We start from the raw sequence: 24,801 nt of genomic DNA on the forward strand, positions 1-24,801 counted from the left end.
TTTTCTCACTGCCTGCACTGTGGTGAGGGAGTGTATCACAAGACAATAAGGTCAGGGATACTGTGAAATAGGTAGTTGAGCAAGTTAATGAGCATTCACTTAATAAAAGCAAGGTGTAAGCAGGCACACGCTGCCTGCACTGCCCTGCTGGGGGTTTCTTTTCACCTTGTTCATGATTTAGAGCTGACAACTGGGGAAGCAACTTAGTGGTTTGATTTGGAGTGTAACGTGCATGTTGCATTCTTGTGCCCCTACCTACAGGACTGAAAAAACGTACAAGGAAGGCCTTTGGTATACGCAAGAAAGAAAAGGACACTGATTCCACGTAAGTCAATGATATCCAAAATGCATTAATAAGTAATGATGGCAGGACAGCTGTGCCAGGGCAGGAAGGAGCTGGGTGTGTTGGGGGCATCTGTCATCCTCAAGTCATGGCTCATAGCAATGGCTGCATCAGGGCATTTCCCCCCCCCTGCACACAGAGACCTGCAGCCATGTGTGCTCTGTAGTGCTGTGGAGACATGGGTGTGTTTGCTGTGCATAGCCACAGTGAGCAGTGATCAGAATCCCAGCTCTCCTCTGGGAGCTGCAGCAGATCAATCTCTGCCCAAATACTGATGTGCACACCTGCTGGAATCTCTTCAGATGCAAATCCCATTGAAACAGGTGGGACCATGGTGGGCAGTGGTGGCACAGAGCTCAGCTTTGCTGCTGGGGGGGCTTTGGGTCTCTGAATCACATCTGGAGAGGGGGATGGGCCACATCCAGCAGAGGGGGAAGGCTGTAGTGAGGGAAGTGGGAAGTGACCCCTATGATGAGAGAGGAGCACACGAGTGTCATGTGACGTTTGATAGAAAGGTGTTAATCTCCATCAGGTTAACCCAGCCCAGGAGCACTTGATGTACTGGTATATGTGCTGTCCTACAACATGAGAGCACAGCTGTGCAGGGTTCCTGGGGAGCTCACCATCAATTTGGCTTTGCTGACAATGCTGTAGTGACAGCTCCAATTGCTCTGTGAGCATTCAGAGCACCATTTCTGCATGTCCTCAGTGGGGCCATGCTGGAGCTAACCCAGGTGTCTTTTCTGTTCCTTGCAGGGGGTCACCGGACAGGGATGGCATTGTAAGTACTGCTCAGCACTGCTCTGTGTTAGCAGCTTTGTTGGCCTTCATGGGCGCTTATTTTGTGAACCACTTCCTTCTTAACATAAAAAACAAGTCTCCAAGTCCAGATGAAGCTGTTTAAATAATAATAGTTCAGGACTCTGTACAAAATTGATGCAGTGGAAATAGCCAGCAGGTGCTGTGCACCCTGCAGGGCTGCTCAGGTGCCTGGAGATCCCAGCTCCTGCTGAGCGCAATCGGCTCAGGGCAGCTTTTCTATGGGTGGAGCTAAGGTCAAATCACCACACACCTGTTTCTTATATCAGCTTCACTTCTGTATTAAAATGAGATGAAAATGATGGCTGTTCTTGAGATGCTGCTGCTTTTCTTGGTTAGGGATAGAAACGGCCCCGCTAGAACCAGGCTGTGGAAGGAGCACTTTAGCTGCTTGATTTCCAATTTACAGTCAAGTGTGTTGAGCCCAGACTGGGACTGTGTGGATTCAGGCATTAAAGGCTTAAAATAAGCCCTAGGGAGACATTCAGCAGGACAGCAGCACTGTGTGCCCAGCCCTGTGCCACGGACACATGGCACCACTGTGCAGTGTGGCATCATACAGACATTGTGGTGCCACATTGCTCCTTCAGAGACACGTCTTGTTTCCTACATCTGACCCCAGATCCTTGGCTTGGGGCTCACCTGCATTCCTCTGCCATTAGTTCCTGGCTGTTAATTAGTGATTAAGAAGTCTGCAGCTCAGGTAGTGCTTTAATCAAGGTTCTGCTCAGCAGTTAAAGCAAATAAACCCCAGCAAATACAATGACATAGATTTCTGCACGTCACAAAACTCTGAATAAAACTGCTGCGCTGAGCAATGCCAAATCTAATTTTGGAGAGTGAAAGCCCAGCTGACAGCTCCTTGGGCATGGCTGATGGCAGCACTGTGTACAGATGGGGCAGGATCTCTGAGCTGGAAACCCAAACGTCACCTCCAGCCCTTGGCAGCAGCTGATGCTTTCTCCTTAAGATGTGGGTTTTCCAGACAGTTTGCTTTCTTGAAGGACGGGCAGGGTTTCCAGTGCTCCAGTAACCTGGAGGAAGCAGGAAAGCCATTCCTTCTTTTAATACCTAATGAGAGCTCTGAGTATTTTGAAACAGGCAGCGGAGGATGGAGATTTCAATTTTCATTCTATAGTACGTTCTTGGAGAAAGCCATGTTGTAGTGAGGATGATGGCCCTTGGGTGTCCTTCCCTCCCTATAGAGACCCCACAGTGTTTGCTGATTCCTTTCATTTGTTCTTCTGTTTAAAACCAACCAACTGCCCAATGCATTAACCCTCTTTCTGCCCAACCCCAATCCATTCCAGCCTCTCAGCCCTCATCTCAATGAGCCACCTTGCCATAGCAAACCTGAGGGCACACAGGAGCAAGGAAAAAATAACTCGGTAAGGAACATGGTGCTTGGTTACATGGTGCTCCTTGCCATCGTTAAGGAAGCTTAAACCCAAGGGTTGATTTAAAGGCAGCCCCAAGAGCCTTTGCTTAGCTTGTGTCGTGGTAGAGTCTCACCACATAGATGTGCAAGCACATGTGTATATTCGTGTTCTCTTTTTCCCCCCTTCATTTTAAGTGTTGAAATCTTGTTTTCCCATGTGTTACAGAAGAAAACAAATGGGGCCCCCAATGGATTTTATGCCGAGATCGACTGGGACAGATACGTAAGTGTCTGAGGGCTCTGCCCCTTCCATGGGCAATGCTCTATTGTGAACCATGTCCCTCAGCCCCACTCTTGTCTCTCTGCTCCAAAGCTTAAGCACACTGAGCAGAAATAGTGACTTCAGAGACATTATTACAGATGTACTGATGTGTATTCTCTTTTAAAGGAAAGGTTACTTAGGGATATGGTTTAGTGGGCATGGGGGGGATGTGCTGATGGGTGGACTGGATGACCACAGACTACTTTTCTGAACTTAATGATTCCATGTGGCATCAATGATTTGAGAACTGATTCAGCAGACAGGCTTATAAAATGGTCCAGAAGCCAGGAGACCAAGTGAAGGGCTACTCTTCCCTGTGTAGGTGAGGAGAGCACTAATCTGTGCTTCAAGGGCACTGGGTCCAACCAAAGACAAATGTGGTTTGCAATTGGGTGTGAGGGGGGGGTGGGAAACTATAGTAACAACAACAACAAAACCCCAGCAGCAGTGTTGATCCTTCCTGTTTTGTGCCCCATGCAGAACTCCCCAGAGCTTGATGAGGAGGGCTACAGCATCCGGCCTGAGGAGCCAGGCTATATCCTTTGTTGTGGGCTTGGCCTCTTGGCTAACGATCTGTAAGATGAGCTGGGGTTCACAGAAAGGCCACTGACTTTATGGGTTTTTCTTATTTTCCTCTTTTATTCTCCTTTGAGCTCTTGCTCTGCAGTCCAAACCAGCTCCCAGAGAGTGTTATCTGTAGTAGTGGAGCAGGGGGCATGTTTAAGTGCCTTTGATCCATGCTATGACTTGAGCAGGCTTTCCTGGGCAACCTCATGCCCTCTACTTTGTTATGATCTACAGATCCATAATGTGTTCTGTAAGGGGTGAGGAAACAAGGATGCAGGCTGTGCATGCTGCATGTGTGCCAAGCTTGGGGCTAATAGCATCCTTGTTCACAGCTGGAGGAGGGTGAGTGAACAATAGGATTCCACTTTCTGCTGATGGAGGGCTTTGTCCCCATCAGAGCTGAGGAAGGATGGCCATACATCAATACAGACCTTACTGGGCTGCAGCAGAGCAGTCTTCTTACCTGCCTCCATGGGCAGTGCAGGAAGGCTTGTCCCTGTGGCTGCTCCTGCCATTGAGGTTAGTGATGAGCGCTTTAGAAATGCTCAGTTCCCGTTTTTCAGTGAGATGTGACGTTTTGACCCATTGCTGAGCTGGTGGGTGCTCCTGATCTCCAAGCAAGCTTCCTTAGCTGCGCTGCACCCACCAAAGGGAAGCACTTCTACTCCTCCAGTGAGTCTGAGGAGGAGGAAGAAGCCCACAAAAAGTACAACATCAAGATCAAACCGCTGCAGGCTAAGGACATCCTGAAGAGCGCGGCGACGGTGGATGAGCTGAAGGCATCCGTAGGCAACATTGCACTTTCTCCATCCCCTGTGGTGAGTTGTCCATGTCCCCAGCTCTATTCCTATTTGCTTGCTTTGGCCCAGGGAGCCCCTTCCCTTGTGTGTGAGTGAGGAACCTTGGCTCTGGGTCCTTGTCACCTGGATCCATAGGGAGTGGTGATGGGGATTGATAGCAACGTTTGAGCTGGGGAATGTCTGTGGGGCTCTCCATAGTGCTGCTGTAGGGTGCTTCCCACCCAGGGGTGTCTGAAAGGAGCAGCCATGTCTGCTCCCTGGTATGAATGCTGCTACCCACTGGTTTTCATAAGGCTTGTTGAGATCATCATCGCATCCCAATCTGTTCTGCTGGGAACAGATCTGCGAGTTTTGCTTTTTTGATAGGCTTCAGAGTGGGCTATGGAGTCTCTGCAGCTGAAGCTGTTCAGGGTTTATCCTCAGCCCTCATCTGAGGTGTGAATCAGTCTCAAATAGAAGCCAAGGTGAAATAAAATCCTCATTTTATTTCTCCTTCCCAAATCAATGCAATGTCACTAAGCTCACGGAAAGGCACTGGGAGAAGCTGATGCCTTCTGCTCACAGATGCAATCCTTTCAGTTCTGTGTCAGCCCCTTACAGAAGAAATCTGATTTTCTCTTTTTATTCTGTTGTTTTTTTCTGCATACTTTTAGAGGAAAAGTCCGGTAAGAAATTCTCTTTTTTTTTTTTGCTTACAAACTTTTAATACAGCCTTGACTCGTGTGCTCTGCTTTCCTGGCACCTGTTCTGCATGTCTCTGGAACTAGAACGTAAAGGCAAATAACAAATCAGACAGTTCTGGAAGGTGTGATGTTCATTGCTGTCCTTCACCCTTGGGTTTAACTCGGTGGGTGGAACAGAGAGCTCAGAGAGACAGTGGTGACCCATCCCTGCAGAGACCCAAGGTCAGGGATGGGGCTCTGAGTGCCTATGGAGCTGAGGGTGTCCCTGTTCATTGTGGGGTTTGGGACCAGATGGCCTTCAAATGTCTCCTCCAACTCAAACAGTTCCATGATTCTGTGGATAGGAGCCTGGTTGTGTTTCCTTGAGATGTGCATAGTCCACATGGGGCGTTCCATGCTCTCTGTGGGAAGGCTGGGGCTGGTGTTGGATGAGATGTGTGAGGGCACAGCTTTCCCTGAGCAAGTTCTGCTCACGTCCTTGTGCACCAGGATGTAGTGGAAGGCAGGAAAGTGCATCTGTGGTTTGTGACCACAGTGCTGGTGTGTGCAGCAGTGATGTTGTCCTCATAAGGACTTCCATTCTGAGCCCAAATTGGGCAAATTCTCTCTGTTTGGAGGTACCAGGCTCCCCCTCTGCTTGTGCTCCATTGCAGGAGCTGACCCAGGGCATCAGGATCAAAGGGGTTCAGTTGCCAAAATATCAAAGTGCATCAGGAGGGCAGGTGTGGAGCATGCTGCATGCCTGGATTCTGGGGTCTGTGCCCAGCAGCACTGCAGCACAGAGGAACCCCATAAACACCCTGAGGGCAGCTCTGGATGGGCACTGCCCTCCTTGTAGGCAGAGAAAGAGATGGCCGTGCATCAGCATGGGGCTGCTTGTAAAGCTGGGGAAGGAGCATCCCAAGGGTCCCAACCTCAAGTTCTCAAGCAGGGATGCTCCCTGTCCCTGGGATGCCAGTCCAGGCATGGTGCCACATTGGTGCTGATGCATCCCTCTCTGACCAGGTGTCTGTTCTCTCTCCCTTCTCGCTGACCGCAGCGGCGCAGCCCGGTAAGCTCCTTCCTTGCTGCCTTCCTTGCTGCCTTTGGCCATGAGTTTGTGCAAGTGGTGATACTGCAGTGCTCTGGAGGGGGTGGGGGGCTTGTACTGCATGCAGGTGCTGCATGTTGTGTGGCAAGAGCGGGGCTTTAGGTCACTGACCACGCATTATTTGTCTTACATCAGTCCCCAGTCCATCAAAGGTGAGGATGCCTCCAATGGACACCCATTGGGTTGGAGTGACAGCATTCAGCTTTGTGCCAGGGCAGCTGTGAACCTGGGGCTGCCAGGGAATGGGTGTATGGGGTGCAAAATCCTCTTGCTAGGCTCTGTCTGCTCCCTGTGTGCTGAGAGCAAGCCTGATTTCCTAGTGCGTATGTGTGGGTGGGCGTCTCTCAGCCACACACAGTAACTCTCAGCCAGTTTCTGCCCTGTATGCTGTGCTGCTGCTGTGGGTTCTGATTGCGACGTGCCTGTGTCCCTGCACACCCCGCTGACCTCCTGTGTTTGTAATTCCAGGGGATGATTAAGAGGAATTTATCCAGTAAGTATGTCCTAAGTAATTAGTGCAGACAGCTTGGTGGTGGTGGCCTTTAAAATGTATTTAATAAAGGGAAGGGGGGGAGGGTAGGTTTGCTGTGGCAGAAATGATGGCACCCAAATGTCCCCTTAAGGAAGGCCATATGGACATCCCTGGGGTGCCATGTAGCAGAAGCACAACCATTTACTATAGAAACAAGAGCTGAATTAAGCCCAGACCTTTCTCTACCTGCACCTCACCAGTGGGCTTGGCGTGGGATGGGGGGGGGATGTGGGGCAGGGGCACAGCTCTAACCCTGCTCTGTCTGACCTTGCACAGGTGAGGAGATTGCACGGCCTCGGCGTTCCACACCCACGCCAGACCCCAGCAGGTCAGTACAGGAGATACGTGTGTGTACACACACACACACACACACGCACATACACCATATATCTGCTAGAGCTTGCTTGGGCATCACCCAGCACAAATGCCCCATGGCTCCATAGAGTCCATCAGTAGGGCTCTCCACTATGACTATGTCATCCAGATGTGACTTGAAGCACTTTAGCACACAATTGCATGCACACCAAGAGTCTAAACCACACCATCTCCCTGCAAATACACACATTTGTGTTCAAGAACAGCTTCTCAGTGCACATTGTGAATGCTGTGTGCCTCTGTCCCACAGCAGGAAGCCCCCAGAAGACCCTGCTGCACTGGCACCGCTCTTTGGGCCCCCACTGGAGTCAGCATTCGAGGAGCAGAAGCTGGATGGTATGAGGGATGGGTGCAAGCCCCAATGCAATGAAAAGCTCCGCTTAAACCTTGGAGCAAAGCTGTCCCTGTGTGTAGCTCTGCACATATAGCCTAAGAGAAACTGTGTGTGATGCTTCAGTGAGTTATAGGAGAGTTGGGTTTTTGTTCCCCATCTGTGTAAATGCGCTTTGTTTGATACCTGGGTTATTTTCTGTGTATCCTAAAATTCCAGAGGATTTCGGTAATTAATTCAGTGTTTCACTTAATGCAATAAGCCTCCAAAGACACAAATTGGCATTGTTTTGTTTGCCAAGCATCATGAGTGTCAAACTAATTGCATGTCCTATTTAAAAAGCAGGCGGCCCTGCAGTTATCTAACATTACAGGGAAAATAAATGTCTTTAATTAGTGGGGGGTTGCTGTCAGGGTTTGGTTTCCTCTCCTTATGAGCTTCAGATGAATGCACCTTAACTGCTCCTTCTGGTATTTGTAGGAAAACAGCTTTATCATCTCCATTGCACGTCTATTTATTTGCTCTCTTTTCCCAGCTCCTCTGGACCAGCCCGAGATCTGGGGCTCCTTCCAGCCCAACAGCACTGAGTCCCCAAAGCTGCAGAGACCTTTTCCAATGGGAAGTAAGTTGACAGAAAACAAACACGTGTCTACATACGTGATCCCAAACATGATCCCAAACCTTCTGTTGGTTGCTGCTGGCTCTAGATAGTGCTGGGAGAGCAGCCCGGTGCTGTGTAGAGGGGGCAGCAGGAAAGCAGTGCAAACCATTCACAGAGATTTTCTGCCACCTTCCTTGAGTTCTTTGCCTTCAGCTGGGCATAGAATCGGTTTCCTCATAGCACACTGAGCCAAGGGTTGGGGGGAAGGGGTCAGGTTGGGTACTGGGAGAAATCTCTTCTCCAAGAGCACACAGCACTGCACAGCTGCCCAGAGGGTGGGGATCCTCATCCCTGGGGGTGTCCAGAGCCGTGAGGATGTGGCACTGAGGGAGGTGGGCTGTGGGTGGGCTTGGGGGAGCTCAGAGGGCTTTTCCAACCCAACTGATTTCATGCTCTCCTCTCTTTCCCTCGCAGCTCCACCACCACTGCCGCCCAAGAACGTCCCGGCCACGCCGCCCCGCACTGCATCACCCCTGACGGTGGCACCAGGTAAAGGCCAGGCACCCAGCTCCTAGCACGTGATGTTGTACGGCCGGATCTGGACCCGTGGGGTTGGCTCTCCCTGGGGCATCCCATGCAGCGGCTGCATTTCAGATGTGGATTTGTCCCCTGTGTGTTGTCGTGTGTTGCGTCCGTGTTGTTTCAGCAGACGTTGCATTCAGGGCAATGCTGCAAAGACATTGCTGGTCCTGAGCTGGCGTTGCTCAGTTGCTGCTCTCTGCTCCCCATGCTGTTGGTGTCGGTCACTTTGAGGAGCAAAATATAAAGCCAGCCTTAAATCCTGCTCTGCACTGGCAATAAATAGCACTGCTGCCTCCCTCTCACTTTGGCTGGAGCCATCCAGCCTGCTGCTGGGCCTATGGAACTGTGGGTTTGGGCTGCTCCTGCCTGCTGTGCCCTCCCAGCTGTGAGCAGGGAGTGTGCTGCACCATGAGTGAAGGAAAGCTGAGTGAGGCACTGCCATGCTGCTGGGGCGAATCCAGTGCTTTATAAGCATTCAGCGGATGGTGCTGCTTGTAGAAAGGGGTTGCAGCTCCTGCTCCTCCAAGCTGTGCTGTGTGAGGTCAGGCATCCTCCTGCACAGCACTCATGCAGTATGCAGCCTTGCTTCATGTCCCTGAGCTGCAAACAGTGAGCAGAGCAGCAGACTGTGCTGGGACAGGAGCGTGGGCACTGCGCTGTGCTGGGGTGTGTGATGGAGCTGTGCAGCCAGGTGTGGTCAGTCATGTGTATGGTGGTGGTGGCAGCTCAGAGAGCGAGCAGAGCCACCAGAGCTTCATGTGCTGCTGGCTGCAGCTGAAATACATCCACCCCGTGTGCTGTCCTGTGCTGCATGCCCTTCGCCAGTGGGAGCGTCAAACCAGCATGTGTTAATGTATATATTTATATTTGTGTGTATAAATATATATATATGAGTGAAGAGTGCAAGAGAGCTTCGGTTTGCTGTGCTTCCTGTGTGAGTCTAACAGCTAACTAATAATTCCTGGTGATGATAATGACGCTGTTTAGCTGTGACATAATGAAGGCTGCGTGCCAGCTGTAAATGGTGCGTGGGAAGGAGTGCCTTGTATGAGGCAACCCCTTGGGCCGGGCGGCTGCATGCTCTCCTGTGCAGTGTATGTATTCCAACCAAGTGTGTTCTGCGAATGACGTCCCCCAGCAGCCGATAAGCCACGTGCTTGGCAACGTGCTTTGAGCATCCCTGTAGAAAGCAGCTGGCGCCGAGCCCCGCGCCGCCGCAGCCCTCTTAATGCTAAGCTTAAACCCACTGCTTTGACCGCAGGAGGTGACCAGGCAGCCACGGAGGCCAAAAGTGACAAACCGCCATCAATCAATGACTTGGACAGCATTTTTGGCCCCGTGCAATCCCCCAACTCTGTGGCTGCTCACGCGGAAAACAAGTGGGTCAATTTTTCCGATCCATCCCCGGAAAACACGACGGCGGTGCCGAGGCCCCGGGAGCCGGCGGCGTCCCCCCCGGTGGCTACGGGCAGCCCAGGGGCCGAGCCGCCCCGCGCCCTGCCCTCCCCGCTGCGCCTCGACGAGCTGCAGAAGAAGCCTTTGGAGCAGCCCTATGCGAAAGGGGAGAACGAGGAGCCAGCGGTCGCCTCACCCAAGGAATTTGGGCCGGGACAAAGAGCCACCCCGCCGCCCCCTCCGCCGCCCACCTACCGTACGGTCGTGTCATCCCCTGGGCCGGGTGCCGGCAGCGGAGCAGGAAGCCCCAGCGGTACGTCCTGCTGCCCCGCGATGCTTCCCCTGCCCTCGGCCTCCGTGTGGTCCTCCTCCCCGCTCCCCACTGTGTCTGGTGTCGGACGGGTCTGAAAGCCTTCCCAAAGCTCAGTGCTCCATCAACCCTTCCCTGTCCTCTGCTTTGTGTGTACACCCAATGTCACTGGGCAGAGGGGGGCTGTATCTGCAGCTGTGTCATCTGTAGGCTTCAAAGTGAACAGAGGCACAAACACTCCAGGCAGATCATCACCTTGACTAACAATCGTGCAGTTTTTTAGCCTGCTTGTCACACACCATCACTGTGGGGCTGTTGTGACCTCAGCAGGTGAGTGGGTGAATGCAGTCCCAGTCTGCCCTGCCTTGGGTTTGGGAGCAGGCAACCACAGCTGGGTTTTGAGAAATGGCTTTCAGAACGTGTGTTTCAGAGGGACAAAACCTGATAGCTCTGTGTGATGTGTGCTGCCTGCCTGGCTTCACCTGCTCAATTATAAATGTGTGTCTGCTGGGGCGAGTGAGCTCTGAGAGGTCAGTTTACAGCTGGGCTCTGAGTTTGAGAAGCTGCAGCCTTCTTGTGTTGTGTAAGGGCAGAAGGGAGGCCCTGCACCAGGACTTGTGCTGCTCACAGCCTCATAGAATATCCTGAGTTGTAAGAAACCCATAAGAATCATTGAGCCCAACCCTGGAGCACCCTCACCAGCTGCCATCCTGCATGGAGACCTAATCCAGGATCGACCTTTGTCCCACTGCTGTTACCAGCTTTACATCAAGAGCAATGGGTTGGAATTGGTCCCAATTGCTTTAATGACAATCCCACACTGTGTGGTGTGTGGGGGAGGGCATAGGACCCCTCTGCTCCATATGTATTTGGAGGAGCTTTGGTGTCCATGGAGCTTTGCTTTCCCTGTGAGTGTGGCTTGGCTTTATGGCAGTACTGTAACTTCGTTGTGCTGCTCTCATAAGGTGCTGGGGGTTGGTGGGGGTGGGATGGGGACTCTGGGGGTTGCAGCCCCCATCCCAGTGGGACCATTGAGTTTCTTCATTAATTACTTCCTGCCTCTGTGATGGCTGAGCTGCACTGACTGAGCTGAGGATGGGGGATGTGATGGTGGGGAGAGGTGGAGAAACTCCCCTTGGTGTGAGAAAGGAGCTCTCTGGAGCTGGGCTCCTCATTCAGAGCATCCTCATCTCTTACCTAAGTTACTTTGTTTCCTTTCTGCATGCTTTGCAGACTGCTGGCTCCTATTCCTGAGCAGTCCAAGGTGGGAAAGTGAGCTGTAAATATACCAAGTGTTGAAACATGCACACGAAAACAGTACACAACTTCATACAGCCACAGCTGGTGGCAGTGGGATGTTGGTCTGGATCCCTTCCTGCTCCTGTGCTCTCCCTCAGTGTTGAGGTCTGGGTTGCTGTCAATCAGACCTGGTCCACCTTTGGGGTGCTGGGGGGCCTGATGTGTTCCTGTGTTAGCATCCCATGGGGGTCTGGGTTCCACCACGGCCAGGCAGGAGCCCAGAGTATGAGCAGATTCCTGCTGGGTCATGGTGCAGTGCTGATGGCTTTTGCTACAGAGACACCTTACAAGGGGGAGAATGAACATCCCTGTGTCAGACCTGACACCTGGAAGGCAGGGCACTTCTTCTGGATCAAATACACGTGTGGATCCATCACACGATGCTGCTGGATTACCTCTGAATAATTCTGGTTTTGCTTTGACAGCAACAAGGAGGGGGGAAATAAATCAACCTTTGGCACCCAAATTAGGCTTCTAAATAAGAGCAGCTCAATTTTCAGAGATGCCTGGATGAGTTGCTGTGGTTTATGTTCTTTAAACAAACCTACATTTCATCTCAGCATTCATTTATGTAGGTCCAAGTTCCATAGGCTTAGGTTTGATGTTTTCTTACTATGAGCTCTCATTCAAAAAGCTCAATGAGCTGTTTATCCTTTAAGAGGGGAAATACAGAGCTAAAAGCATTGTCTTACTGTCTGCTCAAGCAAAACATGCTGCTCCAAACCAGAGTGTGCTCCTGCAGCCCATGGTGCTGGTAACCAACACTGGGTAGTTGGGTGCTACGATATCAAGGTGCTATTGCTGTGCTGCAGGTCCACCTCTATTGGGCAGCAGTGGTCTGTGACTGCTGCGCAGCACTGGTATCATCTAACTTACCCTGGGAGGAAGTCTATCCATGGAACAAAGAGATCTGCTGGGTTTCCTCTTAAGCAACTGTTATAATATCTGTTTGGAGGTGAATAAGTCAGCATTCCCAGCACGGCCACAGCTGCCGGTGACCACACGAGCTGTGAAAGCATCACCATCTTCTTCATGGAAGCTCTCCCAGAGTGCTGGCAGTGCTCCCAGTAGATCTGATAACGTTGCTTTTCTACCCTTCCCATCCCTGTTCTTCACTGGGACAAAGCCACATCCCTGCCCGGCCTCCCCTCTTCCTGTGGCTGGGACTGATCCCACAATGGTGCTGTGCACTGCCCTGGGATCTGCAGAAGCCCAATGAGAGCTGTGCCAAGACAAGTGGAGGCGCAATGTGGTTTTGTGGGACTCTGAGGAAGAAGAACCCAAACCTCTTTTCTTGCTGACATGAACTGTCATGATGGAGGGGAAGAAGTACCCTTTCCCTGCAGCTCTTGGCACAACAAAAGCTGTTGCAGGTGGAGATTTCATTCCCGGTGCATCACTTTCTCCTGCTTGGGTAAATCTGCCAGACTCTGGGTACTCGGGTGACCTCCAAGAGCACTGCAGCAATCGTGGTACTCTCTGCTGTGCCAAGCTGCTGCTCTGGAGCAGCCATCATGGGGGAACTGATGTGGGGACACCCTGTCCCCTCCCCACCAGCTCCTGGGAGCAGGATCTGTGTGCTGACGTGCTGCTGATTCCCCATCTCTGTTGCAGGCTCCTCATCCCCAGCTCGGCCCGGCACACCACTGGCTGCCTGCAGCACCCCACCACCCCCACCACCACGACCCCCATCGCGGCCCAAGCTGCCCCCTGGCAAGCCCTCCGTCGCAGACCTGGTAGGTGCAGCATGCTTGTGTTTGCAGGGGCTGCTTGCAGGTTTTTCTTTTTTTCTTTGCTATTTGTGCACAGAAACAAATCATGTGTGGGAGAATATCAGTGAGCTGCATCCCTGGGGGTGCAGGGGTCAGGTCAACCTGGGTTTAGCGGGTATAGAGAGGGTGGAATGTTGCTCCTGTACCAAAAGGGATATGGCAACCAGAATGAAGGATGGGCTGCTGGGATGTGAAGCAGCACAGGAAGTGGGGGCAGGAGCAGCAAGGCCATGCCTGCCTGATGCTGCTTACACTAATGCAACCCTCCCCACAGGGGTCCCATGTGGTCAGCAGGTGGGGTGCACCACAATTACATCTCCAGCAACAGCTTCTGCTTGTTTAATACAAATGCTCAGTGCGTATTTTCTTTAACCTTGTGTTATTTTATGTTTTTCTCCAGTCCAGGCCTTTTAGCCCTCCAATTCACTCATCCAGTCCTCCTCCGATAGCACCTTTAGCCCGTGCTGAAAGTACTTCTTCCATATCTTCCACCAATTCCCTGAGTGCAGCCACCACTCCCACAGTTGGTAAAAATCCTACAGCACTGCTTTTCTTTCACCTTTCCTTCCTCTAAACAGCCATGAGAGCCCTCAGCCCTTTTTGGTTTGCTAGCTCGATCTTTGGGTTCATACTCATCCATCTTAACAGGTTTTCAGATGCAAAAAAGGATGGGGGCTGGGTGTGGAGGGTCATCAAGGTGATGTTGTCAGGGAGGGTTTCTCCAACACGTGTTTGGTGAAGGCAGAGCCTATCACCAAGTGTAAAACAACATGGAACACGCTTGTGGTCTGTAAGGTTGGTCAAAAGCAGCTTTTTGCTGGAGATGCTTATACCCGGGAGGGGAGGGAGGATGGAAGCCAGATGCTGGGATCTGGGAAGCAGCGACTGTTTGATCTCTTTGAATGTCTGAAATATGCATTTCCCCTTAAAGTAGGAGTGGGAAATGGGGTCTCGACAAAGGCTCTTCAAACCCCTTTGCTTCGCACATTTTCAGTCATAACAAGGTGCTGCTTCTGGAGGAAATGTCCTCAGAAACACGTTTCTTGCTCAACCCATCAGGTGCCCACGTGGCATGGGGCACCCTGCTGATACTCCATGTCTGGCTGTCAGCTCAGAGGTCTGTGCTCTGGGGGTGCTGCCTTCCCCTGTGCCTCCTTCCCTGTCACCTTGCCTGCGCCCTCACTCCCTGCAGCTCCATTTCGACCAGGATCACACCCCGCTCCCTTTTCTTTCCGTGGCTTTTCCTGTTGGTTGTCCTGTTCTGATGATGTGCCGGTGCGCTCAGTGGGGATGTCCCATGGCACTGCTGTATCACAGGCTGGCAGCAGCTGGGACCTTCTCGACAGGAGCAGGTCGGATGCTAGAGAAGATTGTTAGAGAAAGAAACATCTAAAAAAACCTCGAATTTGTTTGTGTCTGTGTGTGCTTGGCAACAGTGTGAGGCATTCCATGGGATCTCCTAATATGAGGCCATTGGGAATGGCAGCACTGCCTCCCGCCCGCGTCTCCATCCCTCTGGGACTTCATGCTGGAGGTGTCTTGAATGTATCTATTCAGCCCCGTGTACTTATTCAGCGTATCATGGTACTGCAAACTCACACCCAGTGCAGCGGTATGGGGGGACAGAGGCTTTGGTGGAAGACACAGCTGGGTAAGGGGCTGGTGGAAGCCAGGAGGAGTTGCTCTGAAGTTTGGGCTGTGCTCATTGCCAGCAGCCCCTGCCCTTGTGTGGATTTCCCCCTGGGATGAGCATGAAGTATCTCCTCTAGGTGCTCACTTTTGCATATACATTTTCCCCTTTCCTGTATAATTTCTTGACCGTAGCTTCTTCATGATGTTTTGCTCACTGTGCACATCCCAACCCCGAGCCCCAGGTAGGGGCAGGCATCACCGTGATGCTCCCCCTGCCCCAAGGGCTGCAGCCCCTGGTCAGAGCAGGCAGTGCTCTCAGTGTATGATCTGATGGCGCCTGGGGATGCCCACTTCCACCATGATGCTCCCAGAGCAGCAGCATCCATCAGAGCTCATCCGAGGGTGCTGGGAGCGGTGGTTTTATTGCGTGTCCCTCATGCTGTGCTGGTGTGCTTCCATCCTGGTTGCATGTGCGGTCACTTACTACAAAGAAAGAAGCTGTTGTATTTGTGCCAGCGAGCGTGCAATTATTTTTCTCGTTAAAATTCTTCTCCTTGTGTTTTTGTTGATAGATTGCACGGCTTGATTTCACTTGGGGTTTGTTTTCTCGTTGTTTTTCTTTCTTACTGTCTTTTTGCGTTTCTCCCGTTCACGTGGTCAGAAGAGGCTGCCCTGTGACAAAGTGCCCATGTCTGCACTTTGGGCCTGAAAAGTGGCCTGAAAGTGGCCCTGGTGACAAAAAGCACTGAGGGGTCACACACCACCACCTCACGCACTCCAAAGGAAAGGGTTCGTTCAGCAGCTCTGATGCCGTTCTCCCCCAAGCCCATCACTTCAGCAGCACTGGTTTCAGGTGCTGCTTCTTCTCCAGCAGTTTTGGGGTGGTGTGAGTGCAGCTGACTGGTAGCAGTTCCAGTCGGGCAACTGCTGCCCCATGTGTGTGTGTCCACCTGGAGTTGTGTGCCCTGAGATTCATGTTGCTGTGCTGCAGTCTGGCCGCACACACTACCTTGGTCGTGCCCATCATGATGTCCCCGTGGGATGCAGTGCTGGCACGGTCTGAGGCACCTGATCCTCTCCATCCGTAGGCAACAGAAGAAAATCCAAAGAAATCCTTTCCAAGTGGGCAGAGATTCCCTTCCATTGGGCTTCCATAGCTTTGCTTCCTGCTTTGTTCTCCAAGCCAACCTTGAGTTTCAGAGCCCGCTCCCACCCCGCACGCTCTTGGCTTGCTGCGCTCCCCGCCCCATAGCGAGATGGATGTCCTGCTCTGTGACTCACTCTGTGTCCTTCTCTCTCCCTCTCCTGAACCTTCCCCATCCCGCTTCACCTCCCGGCCATACAGAGAATGAACAGCCTTCCCTCGTTTGGTTTGACAGAGGAAAGTTTTATTTGACTTTCGAAGGTAAGTAGTGCGCAGGCTCAGCTGCCGCTCGCTCCCCGCTCACTCGCTGCCCCGGGCTCCCCCAGTGCTGCGGCCCAATGCTGTGCCAGGTGCTATGGCTGCTTTGGTTGGGTTGATGCCATTCATCAATGAGCTGTTTCCCTGTAGGTTTACTTTAAAAAAGAAAAAATAAAAATAAAATAAATAAAAGGAACTATCTCAGTCCCTGGGCTGAATGCCATGGAACTGCTCCAAAAGCACCAGTGCTGCCAGGAATAGGACCTTCACTCCAGCCTTGTGGCACCCCTGGGAAACCGCAGGCATTGCACACGCTGAGACCCAGCCAGGTAAAGCCATCCCCTACAGTTCTCCTGCTTGCTGCCTGCAGGGCAGGGCTTCGGCAGGCAAGTCCTGAGCAAAACCAGATGCTTAGAAACACTCAGAAATCTTTTATTTATTTATTTACTTACTTACTTATTTTGGTCCATCGAATTGATTCTGTCACCTTTGAGCTTTCTTGCCCCACCACCCAGCACAAGGGAATGAGCATCCTGCAGCTGACGTATCTACATGGCTCCGGGATCTCTGTGGCTCTTGCATTCCCATGGGTCCTGGTCCCACGGCAGGGTGTGCAGAGCCTTGAGCAAAGTGCTTTTGGTGAGGGCGCTGCCACAGCAGCATTGGGCAGGGGTCAGTGCTGGTGAGGGGCGATGCTTCTTCTCCTCTTCCATCGGGGCAGCTGCTGGCCCCTTCCTCCCAGTGCTCATTTAAGTCTTGCTTTTTCCTGGAGCTGGGTTCCTGTCCTCCCTCCTCCTCCTCACTGGATTGGGCCTACAGCCCTGTGCAGACCCAGGGGGATTTGTGTGCTTTGGTCTTGTAATGGTTATCGGATCTTTTTTGCTGCTGGATCTGAAGTTTTAGGGGTCACCGTGGCAGCGCTTCTGGTCAGGGTTCCTTTTGTTGCTGTTGTTTCTTTTTGGCTCTGAGCAGAGTATTTGCGTGCCGTGGGGTAATTTGTCTGCGCTGGTGATGCTTGGACCGTGCTCAGCCGGCTTCGCTCCTTCCCTTCTATTCTGCGCCACCATTCAGGCAACAGTGAGGCAAACCACCCCTGTGTGTGCCATCGATGGGATGGGAAACCTGCCCCACTCCCAGTGGATAACAGCAAGTGAACCCAGTGGGCTCCGAAGCCCTGCCGGGTGGATGCTGATCTCCTGCATTGTCACTTTCCTTGGCCAAAATGAAATGCATCTGAAAGTGACTCCAGAAGCAGGAGCTAAAAGTGGATTGGTTCCATAGCATGTACTTAAACCAGTCTTCCTTCTCCAAATAGAGCAGTCAGGTGCTGGGACAGGCAGCCCAGGGAGCGGTGGAGCCTTTTCCAACCTTGATCCTATGATTCTATATCAAAGCTTGTTGTGGAAGAAAGCTGATTTCTCTCTGTGTTTGTTAGAACATTGCAGGGGTTTGCAGGGAGAAGTTGGGGGTGAGAGCTGTGGGTGCCGGTTGCGTCCAAAGGATTTTTGTCCTTCCTCTTTGCTGGGGCCGGGAGTGAGCACGTTCAGCACTAAGCCAGGTTGATGGGGTTAGTGATGGCAGCAGGAAACCTTTGGGGAACCCAGCACTGTACGGGTGATTCAGCAGCAGATCTTGCTGCAGCAGGTCTTGGGGTGCACTCTGTGCTGCTGGCACAGCAATGCCATCTGGGCTCAGCCCATGCATCCTCCCAGGACTCTTCAGATGTCTGGACAAGAGATGTGTGGCTGTGTTCATTGTTAATGCCCTGCTGGGCATTAGGGCTTCTAAAGGAAAATCCCAGCCCTGGGAAAGCTCTCCCATGCTGCTGGGGGAGAGCAGCTGTGTTTTCACACATTGACGCTCTGCTGTTACGAGCATCTCAGAACTCAAGGTGTAGTTTATTGACACTGATGCTTTTCCCGTGAGACCACCCAAATCCCAACGTCCCACACCCACATCCCACTGCAGGAAAGCTGCAATGCCACAAGGCTGAGCCAGCAGCCAGGACCACAGCCAGCAAACACGGGCACCGGCGGCAGGACAGTGGTGGGGAGATGGGTTTGCTGGGAGGGCAGCACGAGCTGGCAGCAGCCTGCTGCATGGCATTGCTCACTGCTACCTTCCCGTGCAGCAGCTCGGGCTGCCAGCTTGCATGCGCTTGCATGCTGGAAGCAAAATCATCCTGAACAGTGCATTTCACCCTTTGCCATCACTTGTTATGTATGTTCTGAGCAAAATAACCCTAGCATTGAGCTTGATGTACAAGATTGCAAAACGGTGCATTGTGGAAAAATGGATCTGGGCATGTTGGAGCCTGTGGGGCATTGTTTTGCAGGCAGCACCTCTCGTGGCCACCTCCTGGGGACATCTCCTGGTCCCCAGAGGCTCAGAGCCCACGGTACCTGCACTGGGCACGTTGCACCTCGGGTAGAGCTTGCCTGGGGCTGATGGTGAGGCACCAGCGAGCACATTACATGCTGGTTGCTCTCAATTGCTCTGCCCTCAGTGCTGGGGGGTTTCCAGCATGCCCCAGGGTTTCAGGCTGCCCCTTGCACTGCTGCTGTCTTCCTCTTGCTGCAGTACACCATGGCAAGGCTGCAAGCAGTCATGCATCTGGCCAGATTGCTGCTGCTTCACAGCCTGAACCACAACATAATGCAGGCCTTGGTGGATTTGCGGCCGTCAGAGCCACCCGTGAGCTGTGCAGGGAAGCAGCAGCATTATATGTAGATGTGTGCATGGGGAGCCTGTGGGCAGGGCTTGTGCAGCCCCTTTGAATCGGTGTTGAGCTGCAGGGTGAGGACACGAGCATCCTGCTCAGTTCAGAGGGGACACCAAACTGCCTGGCCCCTCTGCTGGGGGCTAGAAGCTTAAATCTGCACAAACCATCCCCATGCAGGGATTGGTGCCCCGTGCTCATGGCAAGGCACCTTTGCTCTTTTCCTTACTTGTCTTTTAAGGGGAAAATAATCACTTCAAAATGGTTTTCAAGCCTGATCCAAAGCCTTGGGGACCTCTTCTTTTCACTCTTTGCCCACAAAGCCACATACTGGGCTGGGGCTCTAGCAGGGAACACCCCGGGGTGGGTGCAGGGTCCCATCCTGCAGCTGACTAGCAAAGGCTCTGCTCTGTTGTAGGGTCATCACGGGGCCCCAGCCCGCTCACCATGGGGGCACAGGACACCCTGCCCGTCGCTGCTGCCTTCACCGAGACGGTCAATGCATACTTCAAGGGAGCCGACCCCAGCAAGTAGGCGCTGGCCGTGGGGTCTGGGCACGGGTGTGGGGGTCTGGGGTGGGAAGGGGGGGGCTTTCACCACTGTCCACCCTGTGCTGCATTTTGAGCCCTCCATTTCCTCCCCCTGGGTCTCTGTGCTCGGTGCTGCAGGTGCATCGTGAAGATCACGGGGGAGATGGTGCTGTCCTTCCCGGCAGGCATTACCCGACACTTTGCCAACAACCCCACTCCGGCGGTGCTCACCTTCCGTGTGCTGAACTACAACCGGCTGGAGCACGTCCTGCCAAACCCACAGCTCCTCTGCTGGTGAGCCCCTACTCACATCCATGCTGCCAGCTTGGGCCAGGCAGCTCTCGGTGCTGCTTTGCTGCAGGAGTGGCTTAGGGAAAGGGTTAATGCCCCCCCTCCTCCTGTTAATTTGGTTTTGGATGAGAGGTGAAGTCCTCACGCTGTGCCAGGGGAGGGGTAGGTGGGGTTCTAGGAGAAATCTCTTCCCCAAAGAGCGCTCAGCACTGCACAGCTGCACAGGGGTGGGGGGTCACATCCATGGGGGTGTTCAGAGCCATGGGGACGTGGCACTGAGGGACATGGCAGTGGGCAGGGGGGGGTGGGCTGGGGGTGGGTTAAGGATCTCAGAGGTCTGTTCCAACCCGAGTGATCTTGTGGTTCTACGTTAACTGCCGGCAGTGACAGCACGCAGAGTGACACCAGCACAAAGGAGTTCTGGGTCAACATGCCAAACCTGATGACGCACCTCAAGAAGGTATCGGAGCAGAAACCACAAGCAACCTATTACAATGTGGATATGCTCAAGTACCAGGTATGGTGTTTCGCCAGGTTGAATTCTGCCAAAAACATGTGCAGTGCTGTAGGAGATATGATGTGTAAGAGGTGGGGTTTCCATAGTGCAGAGGAGGGGGGGGGGGTTGTGCTGTGCTGGGGCTCTTGGTACGGCACTCAACTGGGGGCCCAGAACAAACTTACTATGTGGATGTGAGGCGTTGTCTCCTCTAAAACACATTGCAATGACTGAGTCTGTAAAATGGGATTTCTCCCTTCACCCCTACAGGAACTGAATGTTTTTTCTGTCATTTTGGAAGGTATCTGCCCAGGGTATTCAGTCTACTCCATTAAACCTTGCAGTGAGCTGGCGGTGTGAACCTGCAAGCACTGACCTGCGCATCGACTACAAATACAATACAGAGGCAATGACCACACCGGTAGCTCTAAACAACGTCCAGTTCCTCGTCCCTGTGGATGGAGGAGTAACCAAGCTGCAGGCTGTGCTCCCACCCGCTGTCTGGTAGGGATCACTGACAGATCACGTTCTTGCTGTGTGCTGAACCCAGCACCCAGCCCAGCCCTGGCTCTTACACCAGACGGGGGTGGGCAGCCCAACTCTACAACCCCAAGTGATGTTTTCTCACTTGGGTCCAGCCCAAAACCACTGAGGTTCTGGAGCATGGGCTGCCCTGAACACGTGGCTCTTGGCAACGTTTGGATGGGGTCCGAGTAGCCTCTGCTTCCTACAGAAATGCTCTTCCTGGTGTGTTTGCAGGAACGCGGAGCAGCAGAGGATATTGTGGAAGATCCCTGATATCTCTCAGAAGTCAGAAAATGGAGGTAATCCTGCAAATACGCGTGCCTGGGGCAGCGGGGACTCTGAGCAGGAGTCTTGTTCCTCTTGTCTGCACACAAGCTGGGGGTGCTTGCAGGGGGAGGATGCTATTTGGAACTGGGAGCAAAGAGCCTGGAAAAAGCAGGGCATCAACCGGGACTGCTTTGCCAACCAGAGCTGGGCTGCAGAAGGGTGTAAACAAAGACACTGGGTGGAAGTGGTGGGGGTGGGCGCAGCATCGGCTCTAACTGATGGTGGGGGCTCTCCTGCAGGCGTGGGCTCGCTGTTGGCCCGCTTTCAGCTGGCGGAGGGTCCCAGCTCCCCGGCCCCTCTGGCTGTGCAGTTCACCAGCGAGGGCAGCACGCTCTCCAGCTGCGACATTGAGCTCGTCGGCGCCGGCTACCGCTTCTCGCTCATCAAGAAGAGGTTTGCAGCAGGTAGGTGCCGACCCCTCCCGAAATGCCCCCAGCGGGGGCTGCTTTCCATTCGTGGGATCCGGGGGTCTCTGGAGGCGGCCCTGGCTCTGTGGGTTCTACATGGGGATGGAGGCGGTGGGTGGAGGAGGCTGGCTGATGTCTGGTCCCGTTTCCAGGTAAATACTTGGCTGATAACTGAAGGGAACACGTGGAAAATAACGTGGCAAATAAGCCAGGACTACAGTTGAGTGGAACGGGTTTTAATTCCAGCTTAAAACGAACTAAATCCTGCACTTGGGACATTTCTGTTGGAAGTGTCGACGACTTTCAGCTTTTTTTTCCCCTCAGAAAACACCGTCTTGACCAGTCCTGCAGTATTTACTTCTAGATGTAACATTGTTAATGGTTTTAAAATGTAATTATTGTATTTGTAAATGGTACTCATTCCAGTAAGGCCGTATTTTGGAAGTTAGACACTTGAGTTTTAGCCTTTTACCATTCATGAAATGGATGTAATTCAAACCGTGGTATATAAATCTAATAGTAGTACTGTTGAATGGCACAACGCTTACAGAGGTAGATTACATTTTGTCAATATATACAATTCAAATACGGTGCGGAAAGCCGTGCTGGGGGGGTGGGTGCCTCACCAAGGGAGCTCCTTTACTCCCCTCCCACCCACAGTGTGTCTCATGGTGGTGAATAAAGCTCTCCATCCTCAGGCTGCTTGAAGTGCAGAGCAGTATTTGTGTGCAGGTGGAGCTCCCAGCTCTGCCCCGCAGTGGCACTGTGGCTGTTGGGGATGCGTTCCCATTGCAGGCTCTGGGTTTTTGGTTGCATTTCCACCATCCTTTGCTCGCTTCTTCTATTCATTTCCTCTGCTTTCTGAAGGCCCCACGGGTTTAGGAAGTGCTGTAAAGGTGTGCAGCGCCGTGCTTTTCCTTTTTACTCATTAGGCAGGGAAAGGTGATATCTCTATACCCAACTATTGAGAGGTGAAGGCAGCCCAACCTGACCCTGCTCAAAGCACTGGCACTGGGAGCAGCGGCCTCATGAAGATGGGGAAACCTTCAAGAGCTGTGCAGAAGGTGCAGAGCTCATTTCAGTGGGGGGAAAAGGAGATGGCAACCCGTGCCCATCCTAAGGGAAAATGGGAATGTCTGGAGCTGTTTCAGCTCTGGGATGGCTCCTGGTTTGGGATGTGCATTGCAGGATGGGAGCTCTGTGTGCCTGTTTGTACAGAGTGTGAGTGCAGAAGGAAAGCAGGACTGGGTTACCCAAATCCACACAGCTTTGCAGATGTGAAAGCAAAGCTGCCAGCAGTCCTGGCTGGAGCTCTGTGCCCTGCTCAGCTGTTTGCTCCCCTCCAAGATGGAAATGTGTACGAGAGCTGTGACCCACCCCTTCCTGACATAGGGCACAATCTGCACCACCAGCTCATGCTGTGTACAATTGTTATAAACTCATGCTTCCAGAGGGCATCAATGCCATAGTCCCGAAAATAGGGATTTTATAGTGTAAATATGACCAGAACATAGATACTTTACTTTATATTTCGTTTGAAAGATGAGGTGTTTACATTAGCATTGGGATTTTAAATGCTTTTTAAGGAAAAAAGATGGAAACCAAATAACCCAAAGCTCCCGAGCTCAGCCCAGCTCCCCTCCTGTCGGTGCTGCTCACTGCTGGGGCCCGAACTGGTGCTGTGGGTCAGGTCCTTCGCATGGTGGTGCTGCCAATGCCCTGCATGAGGTTTGGGTTCATTCCTCGCTGTTGCTTCTCCACTGAATGCTGCTCTCTGGTTCTGCTGCGGGGCTGCTGTGCACTCATCCCTTAGCTCTGCTGCTTTACAAACCATTCTGAAGCATACCATGACCAAAATCGATGGCATTCGAGGAGACACCCAGGGTGAGGGATGGGGCTCTGAGACCCTGCGGGGCTGTGGGTGTCACTGTTCACTGCAGGGAGTGAGACCAGATGGAGACCAGATGGCCTTTGAGGGTCCCTTCCAGCTCAGTGATTCTGTCTTTCTATGAACACCACTGCATTGTACCTGCCCTACAAGAAATGACTGTCTTAAAGACTTCATTTCATCACCAAAGTTATTCTTTCCTTCTTTCCTTTCACAAACTGAGGAGGAAGGTGATCCTTGCAGGGCTGAGGACTCCTCTGGCTGCAGTTCTCATTCCTATTTCACTGCATAGAGAGACAAAGCCCTGTAGGAGCAGCTGGGCTCTGGCAGCTTTAGCAGGCGCTTGGACTGCCTTATTGCTCTGTTAGACTTCTCTCTGTTGACATGCAGGAAGTCACTATGGAAATGCCATGCTGGAATTTTGTCCATAACCCACATAGGCAGATCCGAAACCCACCCACCCCTTCCTCCCAGCTCCAGCTCCACCCAGAGCGCTCTGTGGCTGATGAAGATGCTCAGGTGCTTTGGTAGCGTGCATGCATCCAAATAGGAGCAGTGGTTTGGGATGGGAACGGCATCAGGGCAGAGGGGGGCGTGGGGCTGCTGAGCTCAGAGGGACCCCCAGCCGCCAATCGGGATCCCCAGGGCACGGCCCGACAGAAGCTCTATCGTGATACGAAATCCCTCGTGTACAAAATGTTTATAAATATTTGTGGATGAAGATACACAGGTCTATTTTTAAGATTTAAGTTCAATAAGTTAATGAACGGCTGGCCTTTTTTTGCCTCGATGTGCAATGGGATCTGTTATACCCTTAGTCTCCGATGGCCGAGGTACCGCTTCAGTCTGTAACAAAGACTTTGCTGCTCCCACAATGTCCTCAGAGAAAAGCTATGAGAGCCGTCCAGGTTTGGTGCCCACAGACCACGGCAGCAAAGCTTTGTATTTGACCACTGGTAATATGAATGTGTTGTATTGACTTGTGGAAGATAATCATGAGACAACATATTTTAACTGTTACTTGCCTTATAGATTAGGATCCGGAGACGTGGATATCATTTTTGTACATAATGTTTTTTATAAATGTTTTTCCTCCATCCTCCCCATCATCCATTCCACCAGATCTCAAATATGCAATTATTTACCACGCATAATATTGCAACAAATAAACCCCCGCCTCAGAACAAAGTTTATTAACCCTATACATGAGAGCCACACGAAACACCCCCTTTGGTTGCAATTTAAATGTGATTTTATTTTTCCCCGTTGGAAATAAACAGGACCCAGAAAACACAGCTTTATCTGTGTGTGTTTTGCTGCCATGAGCAGGGGAACCCAGGGGTGGGGGGTGGGATGGGGGATCACAGGCTGACAGGTCTCTGTGT

General features: G+C 52.3%; 1 protein-coding gene across 13 annotated transcripts in view; it reads left to right on the plus strand.

Moving 5' to 3' along the window:
* The window catches only part of SGIP1 (SH3GL interacting endocytic adaptor 1), a 33,881-nt gene extending 9,170 nt beyond the window's left edge, over window positions 1-24,711 (plus strand). For 3 of the 13 annotated variants that reach the window (XM_032446223.1, XM_015870821.1, XM_015870820.2), the window contains exons 3-25: window positions 262-325; window positions 1,100-1,124; window positions 2,767-2,823; window positions 3,343-3,397; window positions 4,072-4,247; window positions 4,883-4,894; window positions 5,952-5,963; window positions 6,471-6,495; window positions 6,811-6,862; window positions 7,160-7,245; window positions 7,776-7,862; window positions 8,316-8,390; window positions 9,685-10,131; window positions 13,042-13,163; window positions 13,600-13,726; window positions 16,177-16,236; window positions 19,371-19,482; window positions 19,621-19,776; window positions 20,158-20,290; window positions 20,571-20,773; window positions 21,029-21,093; window positions 21,361-21,525; window positions 21,681-24,711. In XM_032446223.1, coding sequence (XP_032302114.1) covers window positions 262-325; window positions 1,100-1,124; window positions 2,767-2,823; window positions 3,343-3,397; window positions 4,072-4,247; window positions 4,883-4,894; window positions 5,952-5,963; window positions 6,471-6,495; window positions 6,811-6,862; window positions 7,160-7,245; window positions 7,776-7,862; window positions 8,316-8,390; window positions 9,685-10,131; window positions 13,042-13,163; window positions 13,600-13,726; window positions 16,177-16,236; window positions 19,371-19,482; window positions 19,621-19,776; window positions 20,158-20,290; window positions 20,571-20,773; window positions 21,029-21,093; window positions 21,361-21,525; window positions 21,681-21,703 — 2,339 coding nt within the window. In that variant the 3' untranslated portion in view covers window positions 21,704-24,711. Of the gene's footprint in view, window positions 1-261; window positions 326-1,099; window positions 1,125-2,472; window positions 2,551-2,766; window positions 2,824-3,342; window positions 3,398-4,071; window positions 4,248-4,882; window positions 4,895-5,951; window positions 5,964-6,470; window positions 6,496-6,810; window positions 6,863-7,159; window positions 7,246-7,775; window positions 7,863-8,315; window positions 8,391-9,684; window positions 10,132-13,041; window positions 13,164-13,599; window positions 13,727-13,886; window positions 16,237-19,370; window positions 19,483-19,620; window positions 19,777-20,157; window positions 20,291-20,570; window positions 20,774-21,028; window positions 21,094-21,360; window positions 21,526-21,680 lie in introns of those variants that run through there. The other 10 variants (XM_032446225.1, XM_015870822.2, XM_015870825.2 and 7 more) reach the window with 10 other exon arrangements.
* Window positions 24,712-24,801: the final 90 nt, after the last annotated feature.

The sequence above is a fragment of the Coturnix japonica genome, chromosome 8 (genome assembly GCF_001577835.2).
Source record: "Coturnix japonica isolate 7356 chromosome 8, Coturnix japonica 2.1, whole genome shotgun sequence".
Taxonomy (NCBI): Eukaryota; Metazoa; Chordata; class Aves; order Galliformes; family Phasianidae; genus Coturnix; species Coturnix japonica.